At 40.8% G+C, this 19430-nt stretch overlaps 1 protein-coding gene and 1 long non-coding RNA gene across 4 annotated transcripts in view; both read right to left on the reverse strand.

Annotated features, from left to right (window-relative positions):
- Nucleotides 1-4847: 4847 nt before the first annotated feature.
- Nucleotides 4848-19430, reverse strand: part of LRP6 (LDL receptor related protein 6) — a 106011-nt gene continuing 91428 nt past the window's right edge. For 2 of the 3 annotated variants that reach the window (XM_081913290.1, XM_081913291.1), the window contains 6 exons: nt 17278-17514; nt 16156-16266; nt 14294-14524; nt 12644-12780; nt 10932-11029; nt 4848-9739 (listed from right to left, as the gene is read on the reverse strand). In XM_081913290.1, the coding sequence (XP_081769416.1) occupies nt 9448-9739; nt 10932-11029; nt 12644-12780; nt 14294-14524; nt 16156-16266; nt 17278-17514 (1106 nt within the window). In that variant the 3' untranslated portion in view covers nt 4848-9447. The remainder of the gene's footprint in view (nt 9740-10931; nt 11030-12643; nt 12781-14293; nt 14525-16155; nt 16267-17277; nt 17515-19430) is intronic. The other variant, XM_081913289.1, reaches the window with a different exon arrangement.
- LOC309371031 lies at nt 11418-12630 on the reverse strand. Its single transcript, XR_014168797.1, has 2 exons — nt 11987-12630; nt 11418-11614 (listed from the first exon to the last, which is right to left on the reverse strand). It is a non-coding gene; the product is annotated as an uncharacterized lncRNA (long non-coding RNA).

Below are 19430 nucleotides of genomic sequence, written 5' to 3' on the forward strand. Positions count from 1 at the left end.
CGTAAAAGGCAATTATAAAGAAGCAGAACTAAAAGAATAGCAAAAAAGGGGGGAGGGGGGGCAAATGGCCATTAAGAAAGCAAATTCTCCAGAAACGCCAAACCAGTGAAAACTCATATGCTAAATGATGCTTGGTTTCGGAGTTTCTGGTGATTTTGCTCTGTCATGTTGCTTGCTTATTGGTTTCTAGTGATTCTAGTGATTCCATTAGTTTCCATTAGATTCTTTTCCATTAGTTTTTGAGTTTCTAGTGGTTTTGTTTCATCTTCATGCTTCAGATTTTTAGGCCCTTTGTTCGCTTGTTAATGCGCATGGTGGTTCTTCACCTTTGAAAGTTGTGATTGGGTTTGGAGTTTCTGGTGAATTGGCATCCATTCCATTGGGTTTGTTTGTTTTTCGTGTTCCTTTTGGCTTCTGGGTTCTCTCTTGGCTTTTCCAGTTCTGCTGGTTTTGCTTTATTTTTATGAGATTGGATAATCTACAAAGCAAGCAAAAGCAACCCAACCAACCAAAACACGGTACAAGAAAGAACGACCAACAAACAAGGAACTGAAAGAGTGAAATGAGACTCTGGAAAGAATTTCACTGGAAACCCCAAAACCAATCAAAGCGTATAAAACAAAAGTAATACCACCAAAAATACTGAATTGAAGAAATAAGCCTGACTGAAATGCTTGTTTTTCGTGTTGCAGTCTTTGCTTCATTTCTGTTTTTTCTTGGCTTTTGCATTTCTGCTGGTATTACTTCATTTTGATGAGACCCGATAATCCCAAGCAAGAAAAACTACCAAATGAAGAAAATAAATAAGCAAGAAACAGAGATAGTGAAAGCTAATATGCTAAATGTTGCTGTTTTGCAGTTTCTGGTTATTTTGTTCTTCCATGTTGTTTGCTAATGGCTCTAGTTCTTTTCCACAAGTTTTTGAGTTTGGAGTGTTGAATGGTCTCTTTAAATTTGAAGGTTTATTATTGTTCCACAAGATGTGTATTTCTTTAAGGGCCAGAGCAAATAATGTGACCTAGTTTTACAGCTGTGAAGCAGTATAGCAGGTGCTGTTAAGGTGTGGTAATTAACCTGTTGGGTATAGTATATAAAGAGCAGCACCTAGCTCTCTCAGTACCCTGGTGGTTGGGTCATGCTTATTGCTATATTATAATTATAATTAGTGTAAAAGGAGTTTTTGTTATTAAAACCTAGCTAAAGTTATTTTGCGTTCCTTGTGATGTGTGGTCTCTCCAGCACGCCTTCTGCAGTGCAACTAGTCTGCAAATAGCCAACATTGTTTTGTTTTTAGCTTTCAAGTGAATTTGCATTTATTCCATTGTTTTTCATGTTCCTTTTGACTTTGTTTCATTTCTGGGTTCTTTCTTGTCTTTTCCACTTCAGCTGGTTTTCTTTATTTTTATGAGATTTTATTTCTGGTCGCTTTGCTTTGTTTCTGCAGGTTTTGCTTTTTAAAAAGTTTTTGGTGGTTTCAAAAACAATAGAAAATATAATGTGTGGGGCACGGCCATAATCTAACAAATTCAGTTTAAATTGCCTGAGGAGAACACTTAGCCATACTTCCTCAGATTAAACAGGGATCAGGAACGTCATACCCTCAAGCTGTTTTGAGCTACAACTCACATCAGAGAACCATAGAATTGTAATTTTGGAAAGGACCACAAGGATAATCCAGCTCAACGCCCTGCAATGCAGGAATCTTTTTGCTTGAACCTACAAACCTGAGATCAAGAGCCTCATCGCCAACTATTGGCCATGGAGGCTGGGTCTGACGGTAATTATTCTTCAAACATCCAAAGGACACCCAACTGCCTGCCCTTGATATGTGGCCTGACTAGGTAAACCCAGCGGTTATGCATTCATTGGAAACCTCTGAAAATGTCAGTTCAGTTCATGCAGTGGCAATTGGAAAAGGCAAATTCCATTTTTGTTCAGTTTCTTCAGTAAAGTGTTATCAGGATTTTTCTCTCGGCTCATTTGCATAATTTAAGTGCTAACAGAAATTTAGCGCCACAGGACATGCTCATTGCTGTTCATTTATAAAAGTACAGGACTACAACAAAACATTGTGGTGTATTCTCAGCCTCTGAAAGGTCTGGGAGAGGAAAAAATAGGCGTCTATCAGGCTATCATATCTAAAGGCTTCACCAGTAGCAGCATTAAGTCCCAGAAGCTCACTGGCCCTTGCTGGACCATTTTTTGATCTACAAATGCCTATAATTCTGTATACATAGAGTTCTCCAAATACAAATTGCTATAGCATTTCACTTTTAAGCAGAGAGGCACTTGACCACCCAAGTTCAAAAGGTTAGTAGAGTGCTCCACCTCCGGGCGACACCTAGAGTATGTGATTCTATTGCTGCTCCCTCCAGATTTCTCTTCTGCCCCCCCCCCCCCATCACACAGTCTGAGGCGACAGAGCATGCTTAGTCAATCCTCATTGAGTTTTCGCCCCCTCCCCCATTAGGCTTTCCCCCCAAAGGTATGTGTGTGCAGGATTAACGACTAAAATCATAGTCCTCCAGTTGGAGCCTGTCCATTATTACTTCCTCAGGCTCTGTTCCTGCAAAAGATAGTTCAGGCACTGGGGCCTGTCTGATATATTCTTTTGTGAAGACACTTTATTTGTCCTAATTGTGCTAGATCTCAAAATGCTAATTTGCCCTTTTGGTCTGAAGGTCTTTCCAAGATATTAATTTGAAAACATAGCCTGACATTTTTACTTAGTTTTCGGATATAATTTTTAACTAACCTCTTTCTACTATCTTTGTATATGGATTTTTGAAATTTTGTTTCCTAAGAGAGGGATTCTTTCCCCCCTTTTGTTTTTCTGTACATTTAAAAACTAATAAATGTTGAAGGTCAAGAAAGAAATTATGGGAGCCCTATAAAGTCTTGAAGCAGGCTTACCACACACAGACATTCTGCCAATATTTAAGACTTTAATAAATTATCATTGCAGATAGGGGGTGGCTACAGCAGCTCTTCTCTATAGTGACATCTTCACTATGAAATGCTATTCCCTATGGAAAACAAGTCTGCTGCATTTATGTATAATATCCATATCTGCAGATCTATTCTTGCTACAGGTGCAGCCTCTTAAAGCTTATTTTATTGCTTCCATCTTGCAGTGTTTCAATGAAATTGAATGAGAAGTTAAAGTATAGCACATACTTCAGGGAAAGATGTTCACTGTACACATAAGTTTGGCTCTTTTGTCTTGTCATTTCAGGTTTATAAGCTCTTATTAACTAACTAACTAACTAACTAACTAACTAACTAACTAACTAGAGCCCTTCAGCCAAGGATCACAGGGTAGGTTACAATATAAAGCACGAAACATAGTAACGAACAAAAACAATAACCCCTCCACAGTGTAAAAGGCATAGATCATTTAATTAGCCATATGTAAGTTCCTGTGTCCTGTCAATATAATAAATTTATCTTCCATTCAATTTTATTATAAAAAATCAACATTTTATTTGTTACAACTCCATGTATAGTAATAATTGAAAAGGGGGGATGGGAACTTTGTACAAGGGTTATATACAGTTTGCAAGTAAAGCACTTTTATTTTACAATTCAAAAAGAAGTGTTAGTGAATGAGTGAGTAGGGTTGACCAAATGTTGGTCATTATAACAAATACATCCTTGCAAAGCACCATCATACATAAGTCTATGACCACACTAACTGGATTTTAAAGACAGTGAAAGAAAGATAAAAATTACAAGATGTGAGCATTTAAAATATTAAAAGCAGCACCAGATCCTTCACTTTGCAAACTAGGCTTCTTCAGCTTATGGTGTCTTCATATGTGAAAATATACTGATTCCACCCCTTCCCCAGTTTGACTAAAGGCAATGGTAGATTTGACTGGAAGATGCCCCTGCCTTCTTGTTTTAGGCCTCTGGGCCACCGTCCTTTTAACCTCTTTTTGGCATCCAATGCTTCTACTGCAACAGTGAACTCTCCTCAAAAAAAAATCTCTTTTATTTTCCATTTTAAAGTTTAAAATGTATGCCAGACAAAAACGTCCTTAACATGGTTTAGGCTGACACCCTTTGGCCAGAAGTATTTTCAAGACAAAAATTGCCCTCCTTAATGAAAAATGCCATAAATGGACAGAGACAAATAAATTTCAGAGTGCCTGTGCTCACACACAGATTTTGGAGTTATCACTTTACCTGCAAACATCACAAGTACAGTTTTACGAAATTCAGTCATTCCTGTTAACAGGTGCTTTCCACCAATTAACAACTAACAGATTTCACCCTTGTTACAGATAGGTAGCCGTGTTGGTCTGCCATAGTCAAAACAAAAAAAATTCCTTCCAGTAGCACCTTAAAGACCAACTAAGTTAGTTCTTGGTATGAGCTTTCGTGTGCATGCACACTTCTTCAGATACACTGAAACAGAAGTTTCAGTGTATCTAACAGAAGTTAGAAGGGTCTGGAAACTTCTGTTTCAGTGTATCTGAAGAAGTGTGCATGCACACGAAAGCTCATACCAAGAACTAACTTAGTTGGTCTTTAAGGTGCTACTGGAAGGAATTTTTTTAGATTTCACCCTGTAGCATGTAACAGAATGGTAGCTTATCTGTGTGGTGAAAAGCCCACTCTTTTTAGTCCCATTGATTGCAATGGGAAAGACTGAAACATACATATTTCTGTCCCCCTGAAATCAATGGAAATAAAAAAAACGCACTTACAGTTTCTATGCACATTTACTTAAACATCCCATTAGTAGTGGGATGCATGTTGTATAGTTTTGCATGCATTCTGTTTTGTAATTGTGACCTATGGTTTGGATCATTCAACTTCCTATTTGGCTTTTTTTTAAAAAAAAAAAAATCTAAATCTCTTAAATAAAAAGTAGCATTCATGACTGACTGTCACCATGCATCCCCCCAGTCTAATTTTAGTAAAAACAAACAAATCCAGAGACTTTAAAAGTAGTCTCATACATAAAAACTTTGTACTTTGTTTACTGCATCTAGAAACTATTTTTAAATGGCTTTCTGCAGAACTCATTTACTGGGAACCCAGTTAAATAAATATAAATATTTTTTCTGTGGCTGTAAAATAATTTAATGTAGAGTACTGTTTTAGCAATTAAAGCTAAATGATACTATATCATAAAATGGAAGCTGCCCGCTCCTATCAATCATACAGGTGCTCATCATGGTCACTTTTCTGATAAATATTTCACAAAGTCTTTACTAGAGAAAGATTAACTTAACTTTCTGACTTTATCTTGCCAAAGCAGAATTGGAAAAGGCTACAATCAGGAAGTTTAGAAATACCTTCTGCAAATGTCTATTAGACAGGTATTTATTTTAAAAACACTTGTCAAATGTGAACACTTGGTAACTGAAACACAAACAATATTGATTCTATGGAATGCTGTGGTCTCTGCCTGACTAAGGATTGTCTTCGCATGGTGGCAAATGGATGCCCATGCATCCTAAGAGAAGGACCTGCAGGATCAGACCAAGAGCCCACCCAGCCCAGCATCCTGTTTCTCACAGTGGCTAACCAGATGCCTCTGCAGTCAGCATATAACCAATAGGACTTTGCATATAAAGCCTTAATGGTTATATGCTGACATAATAATCTAGCCCCTGACAGCCTCCCTGGGTTTGTCCAATTCCCCTTGAAAGCAGTCAGAGTTGCCGGCCATCACCACATCTTGTGGTACCAAACTCCATAACCTGCAACCTGGCTGCCCTTTGCATAGGTCCATGGGCACAAGAAGCCTGTTCACACAATATTTCATAAAATTGTGGGGATGATATGGGGAAGGATCCTGACAGCCAATGAAAACTATGGACAAACTGGAAAACAGAAGCCAGGAGAAAGTTTTCTGTTGGGTATAAATGGCCTCCTAAGTGAAAGCAGCTCCCTGGTTCAGGGAACAAAAAGTGACTGACTACTACCCCTCTACCTCTGGGGAAGAGTTAAACTCAAAACACGTTAGGCTGAAGAAAGTGGGAGAGCACCCGCAAATAAATGTAATTTTCTCCTGTGACTTTGGATGCCTCCACCCTGTATTTCTTTCTAGCCAAGCCTTCTCCCTGATTCTTGGCCCTTCTGTTGCTATAGGCAAAACATGGGTAATGATGAACAGAGCATTACAGGAAAAGTCAAGCCATGACACTACACTGCACAGAGGTGGAGGAAATGGTGCAAGTCAAGCTGACAAGCTAGGCACCTAGAATGGTTTCATTCTATTTATTTTATTATATTATTGCACTTTCAATTTTATAAACAAGAACAAAGATTCTATTCTTAGTGCTCTTGCTCATCTTCAAATGTAAATTCAACTCTTAGATTGATTTGTTTTAGTATGCAACTGTTGATCTACAGAGATGCGAAACAGCTTATCCTTGGCTTGACTCAACATAGCATTTGCTCTAAGTTAGTGGCTTTCTTTCCAGGGTTTGTCTTGCATGCACCACAAAAAATTGACAGTTATCTGTCATCTAAATGAATTTGCACAGGAGGCAAGAAATCTTGGCTCCATCACTGAAAGAAGATAGCACAGCACAGCATAAGCTCAACCACCTTGTAAAAGAAATTGGCACAAATACACACTTTGCAAGAAGAAGATTGTTGCCAACGCAGTACAAACATTTGGATTGAGATAAAGCAACGCAATATTCTGAATTCCCCAATGCAATTTTATATGGGCTAATTCCCAGTCAGAATGGTGTTCACTTAAAGATGTCAACAATGAATGGTCACTTCCCACCAGCAGTACAGCCTCTGTTCAACCTCAAATATTCTTCACAGATTAGGTACTGCATGAAGTTTCCTTATTCTGCAACTTCCAGGTGATCCCAGGTAAATATTTTCTGTTCAAAAATTCAAAATGGACAGCTAGATAACTTCCAAGTTTGTGAAATGAAGCTCCCGTAGTTCAGCACTTTCTCTTTTTTTTGGGGGGGGGCGGTGTAGAAATGTACAAGCTAGCCTTTGAAACCAAAGCCTAATTCCAAAATTTGGCCTGCAATCCTGACAAGCATAACTTTGGAAGCAAATTTCATTTAACTCATTTAAGTTCACTTCCATGTCAATGCACTTAGGTCTAGAATACAAATAGATTTCCTTTAAAGCTTCTTCAGGCACATAGTGTACATCCATTAGATTTCCAAATGCCAAGGTTGCTCATGGAGTTGAAATAAAAGTGAGCTTCTGAGAATGAAATGTAACAGTGCACAAGTTAGCAAAAAAACAAAAACAACCCCCCCCCCAAACCCCATGAAAGTTACAGATTCAAAGGCAGGTCATGTTTGGAGCCTGAAAACTTTCAGACATAAAAGGGCTTCTTTTATATAGTAGTTGTGGCTGCCATGCCCATGCTGATATTATACTAGTATTTCCTACATGACACAAAGCATGAAATTGTCATTTATTTCTAAATACAATAGGAGGAGGCTCTAAGGAGGAGTAGCCCATTGCAACTTTCTGGGACATGTCTATTCTGTATTCCCAAGTTTTTGAAAACACACATCTCAATTTTGTGTTTTTCTCATTTAGTTCAGCATTGAATGTGGTAATGCAGGTGCAATCATGGCTAATATGGTTTCCACAAAATGTATGAAACAGCTCTTAGTGAAAATAATGGGATTTTCTGACATCTATTTACAATCAGTGTAACAATACTATTATTTTTATTCTAGCAGAAAGGCTCTGTAGCCTCTTTGTGATAGCTGTCCAAGTTCCAAAGCCTGAACTTCAGAAAAGCTTTTTTCACATGTTGATTTCTTGCCAGCATGTAAAGCTACCATAAAATGAAGCCCTGGCACCCCTTCCAAATCAGGGAAGGATTGTAGAGAAAATGAAACTAACTAGATAGATAGATAACAAAATACTTTGGCAAAGAATGATAGTAAAAAAAGCTGTTGTTCACAGCAGTTTATGCTTAAGAACTGAATTTCTGCCATAGAAGAGGAAGTGGAAATCGCACTGCAAAGACTGGGTTACTTAACTTCAACAGGAAGACGTGTTTCAAACAACCAAGGAGGTCCAGAGTGCATCCTGAATGAAAAACGCTTAAATGTTTCCTAATAAAGAAAAATATCATTTTAAAATATATATGTAAGCATTGTATACTGCGGTATTCACTAGACACTGAAAGTACTGCAAGAACATAACATTTCATTTACATTAAACTGAAAGTAAAATTTTATAGTTTATAAATATGACATCTAGATGATGATGATGATATTATATTTTTATACAACAACACCTTTTCTGGGCACTGAAACATTTTAAAGCGCTGGCAGGAAAAGGTATTCAGGTATAATTACCCTTGTCTTTATGATGGGAATAGCTCTGACCTGGTAGAACATAATCCTATTGTACTGCCAGGAAAGGAAGGGGGGGGGGAGACTCCTCTCACACACATTGCACCCACACACACTTACATATTCACAAAAGGCCCATTCATTCTTTAGTCAGCTCCAAAGAGTTAACATGGTGGTGGAACTAGGAATAGTCCTCAAGTTTGTGCACTCCTTCACTTGATTCTCTTACAGCAGACAGATGAAACAAAGAGACCTTCCTGGCCCTGCAAAATGGAGCAGGGAGACATAAGGGAAGAAGTAAGCAAGCTCGAGGCTCACTCCTTGTTCTCCTCTCAGAAGGTTATTGTGGCACCCAATAAACAGCCACAATCCACTGAGCACGTATATTGTTCTTTTTAGCACACACACACAGCGACTTGAAACATAACCACAGCCAAGAAAATGATAGAACACCTAGAAAGGGACAAACGTAGAAATGATGCAACTTGGCTACTTCAGAAAATGTGAATTAAGCAAAAAGGTGCCATTTTCAAAAGTGTATAAGCATCCATGATTTCACTTCTGAGAATAAAGCCCTTTATGTACCATTAGTTATCTGTCCGGTTTATGTACCATTAGTTATCAGTTTTCTTCAGCTTTAATTTGAATTGCTGGTCCATCAGAGCAAATGCCAGAGGTTATTCAGCTCTTTGAAGACGTTCATATATGCTGCTTTATGGTCGGTTCCCTTAGTTCTATTCCTTGTCAAAAGCTCTCTTCTTTTCCTTTTTGGTGTTTGGCTCATTGAACAGCAATACAACCTTGATCCTTCTATTTCCCTATGTGCTCAGTCACTTCACAAATTTTAAGGCATCTTCTTGTGTTCCATTTGGAAAAATAAACAACAAACTTCGTATACAAATTTTAAAATTTTCTTATGGCACAAAGCAGCAAACTGTTTTAGGAAAATATATAAATAACCTTCTCTCTCCCCACCCCCTTTCTGTACAAGATATATGCAATATAACCCCCACCCTCATTTAATAATTTTCAGCTGTACACACTATAGCCTGCCTCATGTCCTCCCCCCTCTTGATAAGGACAGTCAGTATTTACACTGGTGGGTTGGAGGCAGTCCAAGGAGGGAGGGAGTCTCTCATGAGGAGTCTGTGCAAGGAGAAGGGGGCGGTGGATAGAGGTGATGGGAGTAACTCCGTTCTGTGTATGGAGATGGTGGGCAGCTCTCATAGTTCTCCTCTGCCGATAAGTACTGGCTGCGTGGTGTGGGCGGTGGGGGTACAGGCTCAGAATCATAGTTCAAATCACTGGTGTAACCCTTTCCCACAGTTGCCATCACTCTACGGCTGGGGCCGTAGTCACTGTCACAAACATCTGTGCTGCATGGTGTAGTGGGAGGGGCAAAATGCCGGTAGCTGTATGGCCTGTAACTGGAATGGGAAGGAAAAAAAGAGTTAGGAAGGAAAGACGCATCAACATTTGAAAGGAATCTCAGATTTCCTTGACCATGCAACACGCCAATATGATCAGTAGGCAAAGGGCTGTTTTTGTGGGTGTGGGTGTTTCCTGCAACATGCTGTTGGTGCAATAAAAGTGCATTGATGGCTGATTGATATTGCACCATCCACACCTCAATTTCACTTTATTAGTTGTTCTGCAATGTTTCCCCAATGTTAGAGCACTACAGCACTACTGCCATCTGGAAGGGAAATATGTGCCCAACAAAGGCAGGATCAAAACAAAAGCAGCAACATAACCCAGAACATTTCATAGAATCAGAGTTGGAAGCGACCCTGAGCATCATCTAGTACAACCCTCTGGAATGCAGGAATATGCAGCTGTCCCTTACAGGGATTGAACCTTGCCGTTATCAGGACCGTGCTCTAACCAACTGAGCTATCTGAGCTATTTCTGGTATAAAAAGTTACAGGATTTCAGCAGGAAACTATGGGACATGCACTGATAGGAAAATGAAGCAGTATGTCAGTCCTGAACATTTTGCAGGCACAAACAGTATGGAAAGTGAGATTGTGCTTAACTGCCTTGATCCTATTATTAACACAACAAATAATCATGAATGCACAATAAAAAGACATTTTGGAAAGGTCCAAACACCTTTTATGTTTTTCTGCTTAGACAGCTTTTGCATTAAATGAAAAATGAAGGCAGCTCCCTGTGTAGCCTCCACAGTGCAAGGAAAGACCTGCTTTGCATGAAATTTCAGTAAATCTTATTTGCTCAGGGAGTGGTATATTCATTCACTTCTTCTGCCTTCCATTTCGATACTGTCCTGGCTCGGGAAGCATATATGCATACCCCAAAAGACAACCCAATTGGCCATCCCAAAGGCAGCCCATGGGCTTACAAATATTGGGAATTAAAGGTGCCTTTGATTCACTGCTAAGAAAGCAGCTGGCACAGGTGCAAGCTTGTGAACAGCACCCTGTAAGCCAGGGCAGTCTCTAGATGGAGGACTCTTTTCTTTCCACATGACATTTGTGTACTACAAATGACTACATGCACACCATGTATGGAGCAAAAATGTCTGTGGGCTGGACAGGTTTAGTAGACTTATTTGAAATGCCACACTACAGTGCCAATGAATGCAAATAATAAAATTACCTGTACGATCGATGGGTAGATGGACTATTTGAAGAATAACCAAATTCCATCGTGTAATGTGAACGCTCAGTAGCTGGTGATGGAGGAGGATTCAAAATCTTTTGAGAGAGAGGGAGATGAGGGGACACAATTTTAACAGAACCATAACAAAGTTTAAAAGCAGTATTTTCAGCACAGCAGTAGTAAGCCAATCCTTAGTAAGCACAGCACTAGCTTCTACCATTTAGTATATATTTTGGAAAGTTGTTTGTGCACACAAGTTTGTTAAACCATCTAGAGTGGGAATAAAGGTGAGAAAGGGGCAGCAAACCCACTGGAAAAACATGGACGATTAGGCCTGCAGTCAGTTCTTTATGACACCTCATAATATACTGTAACCATTTTGACAGTTGCTGAGATCAAGGAGCAGGTTTTTGTCTACTGTTAAACACCATTTTGAATCACGACTGAACCTTTCAAAAGTGTATTGATTTTTTGGGGAGGGGGGTTTCTTAGAATTTTGAGCAATGCCATATATATTTACTGAATTAATTAAATTTATACACTGCTTGATTCTAAAAAAACCCAAAACCCTCAAAGCTATAAAACAATAAAATTGAGAAAAAACACAACCATACTTTAAAACATACAAAAGTTAAAATACTAAAACTGGTTAAGATTACCTCAACTTTCTAAGCATCTGGCTAAGCTTGTCTAAGGGGGATGCGGGTGGCGCTGTGGTCTAAACCACAGAGCCTAGGGCTTGCCAATCAGAAGGTTGGCGGTTCAAATCCCGGTAACAGGGTGAGCTCCCGTTGCTCGGTCCCAGCTCCTGCCCACCTAGCAGTTCGAAAGCATGTCAGAGTGCAAGTAGATAAGATACCACTCTGGCAGGAAGGTAAACAGCATTTCTGTGTGCTGCTCTGGTTTGCCAAAAGCGGCTTAGTCATGCTGGCCACATGACCCAGAAGCTGTCTGCGGACAAATGCCAGCTCCCTCGGCCTATAGAGAGAGATGAGCACGCAACCCCAGAGTCGTTTGTGACTGGACCTGGTATGGGGTACGTCTAGCTTTACCTAAGCTTGTCTAAACAAGAACATTTTTAGCAGGCACAGAAAAGAATACAGTGACAGTGACTGCTTGATCACAATAGGCAGGGAGTTCCAAAGTGCAGGCACTGCCATGCTAAACAATCACGTTCTTACAAATGCAGAATGGGCATTATGTGGCACCTGTAGCGGTGCCAATTCTACCAATCAAAGCAGTCAAGTGGGCATGTGTAAGGCATGGTGATCCTGTAGGTATATGGAAATGCTAGTGTTTTACATACTACTCATTTTTACTGCTCAGAAGCATTTGCTTTTATTTCACTTCATTTATATGTCTTATTTCCATAGTGGAATTTAAGAAAGTGTACCCTGAATTCCATGGTAGTCTCCCATCAAGGCACTGATCAGATTCAAATCTTCTTAGATTCAGAAAAGTTGCTATATTGTGTACCTTCAGACTATGCCTTCAAATTGAAAGCTCCAAGGAGAAAAAATATTTATATAATAAGTATCTATCTAATATTTAGCTTTCCTGCTCAATATTACATTACAGATTTGTTAGAATATTGACCTAACTTTGTCCTTTTCTTGTGCTGCAAAAAGAGACTTTATGGTCCAGTTTTCAGAGCTAGGCTCAGCAGTGCCACAAATTACAGAAAGAATAGTTTATCAGAAGTGACTTACTGGAGGGAAGTAAGTGCCCTTGGTGCTTGAAGAACTGCTGGATGATGCCCCAGTAACATGGGCCCTATCATATGGAGGTCCACTACTTCCACCCATAATACTGAGTGAGCTGATCACAGATTTGCCACGGGACATTCCTAAAACAGAAAGAAAACTAATCAACATTCACAACATTGATAGTATACAAGACAATATAGAATACAATAGTATTCTGGATAGCAGGGACCATATGCCCAAGCAAGCTTTAATAGCACCCATATTTTCTCCAAATAACATGAATAACTACTCTTTTAGGGAGGCTTCACACATTTTAAAGAATCTCCACCAAGTACCACTTCTACACACGTTTGTTAAACCACCGAGTGGGGATAAGAGTGAGAAAGGAGCAGCAAAGCCACTGGGGAAAATGGAATATTAGGCCTGCAGGTTGTGTAGGGTGCTGCCACTTTTCGGGATGGGGTGGGGGTAGAGTGGTTTGGATGCAGAGGTGGGGCTAGTCCAGCACTCCTATGCCACCCCACCCTCACTGTCACCCTGCCCACACATCTTCCCAGTATCTGTGACACTGCTGCTTTGGAGGTCAGCTCTGTGGGGGCTTCCTGCTTGCATGGCCACTTCTACTATTCACACAATACAGTAACTGTAAAGTGACAACTCACAGCTTACATGACCCTTCTTCCATTGGGGTCCTGGGTTGAAGGGAAGCAATTTGCCTGCCAGTCTCTCTGCTGTCAACTTTTGCTGACAGCCCTCAGTTCCTGTGTTTGGGCTTTTTGTTTGTTTGTAAATGTCTATAAAGGAGATCCCTCCTGGTCTGTCCTATCACCCACATACTGGACACCCACTTTTACTAGGAAGGTAATGACGGCAAAAGTAAATATTCAAAGTTTAAGAAATCATACAAACGTTTTCAATTTACATAACTTACACAGGTTGCATAATTGAGCTTTAGTTGCTATTAGATAATGTGTCCAGGTCTGGCGTATGCATGTACTTTAGGAAAGACTACTACACACAGTGCTATTGGAAGGCAATTAATTCCTGCAAGATGATCTGAAGATGGAGGAGGAAAGCCAGCACTCAATCAAAAGGACTAGACCAGCATTCGCCAACCCGGTGCCCTCCAGTTATACTGGACAACAACTCCCATCAGCATTAGCCACCTAAGTTGGGCTTCCTGGGGGTGATGGAAGATGCAGTCCAATAAAGCTCTAAGGCACCAGACTGGTGAAAGTTAGAGTGGATGTTTTAGCTGGTAAGTCTTAAAACATATACTTCCACATGGCACACTCCACCTACCCTTGTTCTGAGTTCACAATAACACCACCGGGTCTACCTCTAATCACTTTTCAGCACCACTCCTATCAGCCTATTAGGGCTTCAGTAAACTGTTAATTGGGATATATTTGAGCCTAGGAATGGCCACACTTATGCCAGTGGAAGAAGTGGGTGGTGTATAAAACTCCAATTGACTATAAAAATAATGTTTGAGGATTCTAGTTGCAGCTTCTGCAAGTCCAGTTGCCAAAAATAGAAGCCAGAATTCACATTGTTTTGTTGGCACACATCAGCAAAACTATGAGAAGCTTCATTCAGACAGAACATAAGAGACAACAAAGTTCCAAAATGCTTGTATGTCTGATGACTAACCAGGAAGAGATCCAGAGAGAGAGCTTGGGTGAGGAACATAGCCCAGTGGTACAGAAGCTGGTCCATGTGCGACATAGTCATTGCTCATTGTTTCTCCATCCCCTTTCATGCGCTGACACAATACTCTCTGGCAAACAAAGTACATAGCACCAACCAAAAAAACTGTGAGAATCACACCAATGATAGAACCTATTGTATTGGTGGCTTGCGGGGCTGGTTCCTCTGTGGTGTCTAAAAGTAAGGAGATAACAAATACACATTTTAAATAACTTGAACCTTAGAGTCCTGCCACTCTATACAATTACGATAATCTTTATTGTCATTGTTCCATACAGAACAACAAAATTGAAAAATCTACATAAAACATTCAAAACCCAACAAGCCTGCTATGCCAGCTATCCCAACCTGGTTAGCCCGCTAAAAACTCTGATACCCCATTTTAACTACAATAACTCCCATAGAGACTCCTTAAAGGTAAAGGGACCCCTGACCATTAGGTCCAGTCGTGACCGACTCTGGGGTTGCGGGGCTCATCTAGCTTTACTGGCTGAGGGAGCCAGCGTACAGCTTCCGGGTCATGTGGCCAGTATGACTAAGCCGCTTCTGGCGAACCAGAGCAGCGCACGGAAACGCTGTTTACCTTCCTGCCGGAGCAGTGCCTATTTATCTACTTGCACTTCGACGTGCTTTGGAACTGCTAGGTGGGCAGGAACAGGGACCGAGCAACGGGAGCTCACCCTGTTGTGGGGATTCAAACCACCCCGTCGTGGGGATTCAAACCACCGACCTTCTGATCGGCAAGTCCTAGGCTCTGGGGTAGAAACTGTTTCTCAGGCGGCTAGTCCTAGTCTTTATAACCCCGCACCTTCTTCCAGAAGGCAGAAGCTGAAAGAGATCATTTCTGGGGTGCACACTATCCTGCGCTATCTCTGCAGCTTTCTTATGGCACCTGGAAGCATAGATTTGATCCAAGGTGGGAAGAGTGCACCCAATTATTCTCTCCGCAGTCTTGTTTTTCCCCTGACCGTGAGCTCCCAAACCACACACACAGACCATAATTTAATACACTCTCAACAGTACAACGGTAAAATGCCATCAACAGGTCCTTTGAGAGATTGTTTTTCCTGAGGATTCTCAGAAAATATAACCTCTGCTGTGCTCTCTTCATCAGGTCTTTGCTGTTTTCTCCCCAGGTTAGGTCATCTCTCACCTCCATTCCCAGAAATCAAATACCTTGATCACTTATGAATCTTAACTTGCCACACATCTTTAGTGGGAGATGTAGGATGTGATGAAATATCTGCTCCTAGCTTAAGTGAGAAGTGAGGTGGCAAGAAACTGATGGGATTAATGGAATTGTACAGAGATGCTTGAAAGGGGACATTTTAGCTCTCCTGAGAATGGATAAAAGTATTCTTTAACTAGATGATGAGAGTTAAGAGCGGAAGCACATGCCATTTGGAGCCATGGGATTGTTGCAAAAATGGCATTGTGCAGCTGTACCATTAAAATTCTACTGCATGGATGGTCTCAACCATGTGGGAAGTCTTCGTGTCCTAGTCTGTCAGGAAGGTTGAGCAGGAAGACTGATTCTTTCCACATGATAAGAGCCATCTGCATGGTAGAGAGTCTGTAAGGTGTAGCTAGGGGTAAAGAATGTGATATACGGAGGCTGTCTGGTTCCTAATTCTGTTTATTCTGTTCATTCTCTCACTTCAATTCCAGAATAACAGCAGCGTAAGCTATTTATCTTTATTTCAACTAATATAAAGCTAACTTTATATCATTTGTATTTTACAAGCAAGGTAACTTATGAACTGGATCAAAATAGTAGTTGTTTTGTATTTAAACTTCATACTTACAGCATCCCTGTTCATCAGAGCTATCACTGCAGTCAAAGTTGTGGTCACATTTCTTGTTTTTCCCAATGCACTGCCCACTGGCACATCGGAACTGATCTGTTAAACAAAGCACTGGAGGAAGATAAAAGCAAACATGTGTTTACTTAGTATCACAAATTTCTGAAACAACTAGCCAAATGCTCAGCATAAAAATCAAGATAATGAATAGTATCAAAGCCTATCATTGTGAGAGTTCTAAATCAGGAGGCAAATCAAGCCTATTTGACTTGAACAATGTACAAATTTGAGGTCCTGGGGGCTCTGGCAGGTGACTGCTTTTTGTAGCAGGTGTAAATGGGGAGAATCAATAAGACCCTAATCCACCTTCTCTAGAGACCCTCCAGCAATTCAGAAACCACTATTGTAGCCCACTATATGTTGCCTAAAACCTCAAGCATGCAAGGAACAGGCTAGTCTCCACTAGCAGAAGAAGAGAGCAGAGTTGGCTCTTGAGAGAGAGTGTGAGAGATAAAAATCACTCTTGTTTTCTAGCTCTCCCTTCCTCCATCCATTTCAGAAAATTTCATAAAGGAAGAAGGGACAGAGGGAGTTGCCAATGGGAAGAGGGCAGGTATCACTCCTCACAAGTCAGAGAGTCTATGGCACTGAATGCAAAATTCAGTTTCTCAAGAATTTGAGTTTTGCAAATTTTAAATCATTTGGGCTGTAAATATATGCTTAAAAGTGTGAGCTGGGGACTGGGGACTGAAAAGGCTTCCAATGCTTGTCCCATGTGACTCTTTGCTTTTCCCAACAGCAAACAAAATTGTAATACACAAACTGGTAAAATTACAGAACAGGAACTATGCAAATTCACTCAATTTGCAAGGTTTCAGTAAGTTTCAGAATTCAGTTTCTCTCAGTAAAGAAACTGGATTTCCTAAGCTCAGAATTGTTCTTCTTATTGCTGCACAGAATACATACAGCAGTAGGTATCTGTTAGAACAGACAATTCATTCTAAAGAGATTTTCGTTGTTTGAAATACATATATCAAGATTGTTTAAAAAGTTGCCACTGTTCCTCTTCCTTTTCATCTCCAAATCAATTTTCCAGTTTCTTTCATGAGCTGGAAACATTAATACCTTCACATTTCTTTTCATCTGAGCTATCCTGACAATTTGCTTCTCCATTGCACTGAAGGATACTGTCAATGCACTGGCCACTCTCGCACTGGAACTGGGACTCCGAGCACATAGGGCAGTTCTTTTCATCACTGGCATCTTCACATTCAGTGAACCCATCACAGCGCCAAGCCGCAGGAATACAGTCAATCTCCCCTGTGAAACATGTGAAGTGCTGAGGAGAGCATGTTGGTGGTTCTGTTACGAAAAAGTTTTGGTTTTTTTCAGAAGAATGAAACTGTGAAGTAACAGCACATAAACGTCTGGTCAAGTGTCAAAAATATCTATGGGAAGATAGAAGCCGTATTTATGGAAAACCAAAACTAAGGCTCTGCTTGAATTGTGAACAACCAACCTCTGCTTCTCCCACTGCAATGACTGAACTTTGGTGATGCAATGAAGTATAGTCAAACTAAACTCCGGAATCTACACAGCAGAACAGAAACAGCCTCTAATGTAATGTCTTTTCTACTCAAGATCTACATGGTTTCAAGAGCAATAGACACTCCGGGTTCAAAACAAAATCAGTGTTAAATAAAAAAAATTTGCAACCTAGTGCTGATAATGGTTCTATTTATATTTTGCTATTTTGTCCCTGGGATTATCCTCAAGGAGATATTGTGAGGATGCCTGCCTCACCCCACCCCTCCCTCCTACTGCCCCTCCCAGCTACTCTCACTATGGTTTTGAAAGTGCCACAACCAAAGAAAGAAGGCAGATTTCAATCTGAGGAGGGAGTGGGCAATCCCATGTCCAGCTACACAACTCGTTGTAAAATCGTCCCTCTCTGACTCTCCTCACTTTGTTTTAAAATGAGAAATCCACTAGCCTGTTGTCAAGCTATGGCACAGATGAGTTGTACTTTGGGCCATTTGGTTATATAAACTGAAAGCCATGAGCCATTACTCTTATGCCAACTAGCATACAAACTTTGCAGTATTTTAGGGCACTTCTGGGCAATACACTAAATGAAATACTTGGTTATAAACAGGGCAACAGTTGCTTTTTTGGGCACTGTTGGGAACAACGAGCACTTGGGTCTAATCTGCTGAGTTTTGTCTTTTCTTCTCATCTCACTAGGCCATTGGTAGGCAACCTAAGGCCCAGGGGCCGGATGCAGCCCAATCGCCTTCTCAATCCGGCCCACAGACAGTCCGGGAATCAGCGTGTTTTTACATTATTAGAATGTGTCCTTTTATTTAAAATGCATCTCTGGGTTATTTGTGGGGCCTGCCTGATGTTTCTACATGAGTAGAATGTGTGCTTTTATTTAAAATGCATCTCTAGGTTATTTTGGGGGCATAGGAATTCATTCATTTTTTTCTTCAAAATATAGTCCGGCCCACCACATGGTCTGAGGGACTGTGGACTGGCCCACAGCTGAAAAAGGTTGCTGACCCCTGCACTAGGCTATTAAGTTCACACACACACAAAAGAGAATCCTTCTTTGCCTCTGCTAGGTGTTCCATGCCCAATAAGTGCCTTTGCTTGGCGGCGCTGTGGCCTATAGATTGCAGCAAAATACTGGGCAAGGTTTTGCCCACTATCCTCTCTGTGCAATGGCTCATGGGAAAAAGCTGTACTATGAGTCCTTGCAAGGGGGAGGGAGAAAGCCTATATAAGGCTGCTTTCCCTGGAACTCAGAGCCATTTTGCTTTGAGAGCATCCTGCCTGCCCACCCTCAGGTTAGAGCCTATACTGAGCAATTTTGGGTTGCTGGTTGACAGGGCCAGAAAGGATTCCTGCCCCCCTCAACCTGATTGGCACTTCGTTGGGCTTCCCTCCCCACTTTCCCTCAGAGAAATTATGGCCTTCCTTTGTTAGGTGGAAGAACATTGTTTGTATGAGGTGGAAATGGCATTGGACAGGATCAACACAGGGGCCTGAGGGGGGCATTGGCCACAGCAAACCCAAGCTTGGGTTGGGTATCTGCCTGGTTGGAATCTGCACCCTGGTCCCCCAGTGAGATCTTGCTTGCTTGGCTTGCACCACGGGAACGTTCAACACTGGCCAACTCCTATGGAACAGGTTTGTAGTAGTCCAAACCCAGTGGATTCATTCCATCAATATGGGGCTTGTGGAATTATGAACTGATCCTAGTAAAGTTTTGGCCT

The sequence above is a fragment of the Podarcis melisellensis genome, assembly GCF_964234715.1.
Source record: "Podarcis melisellensis genome assembly, chromosome: 5".
Lineage (NCBI taxonomy): Eukaryota > Metazoa > Chordata > Lepidosauria > Squamata > Lacertidae > Podarcis > Podarcis melisellensis.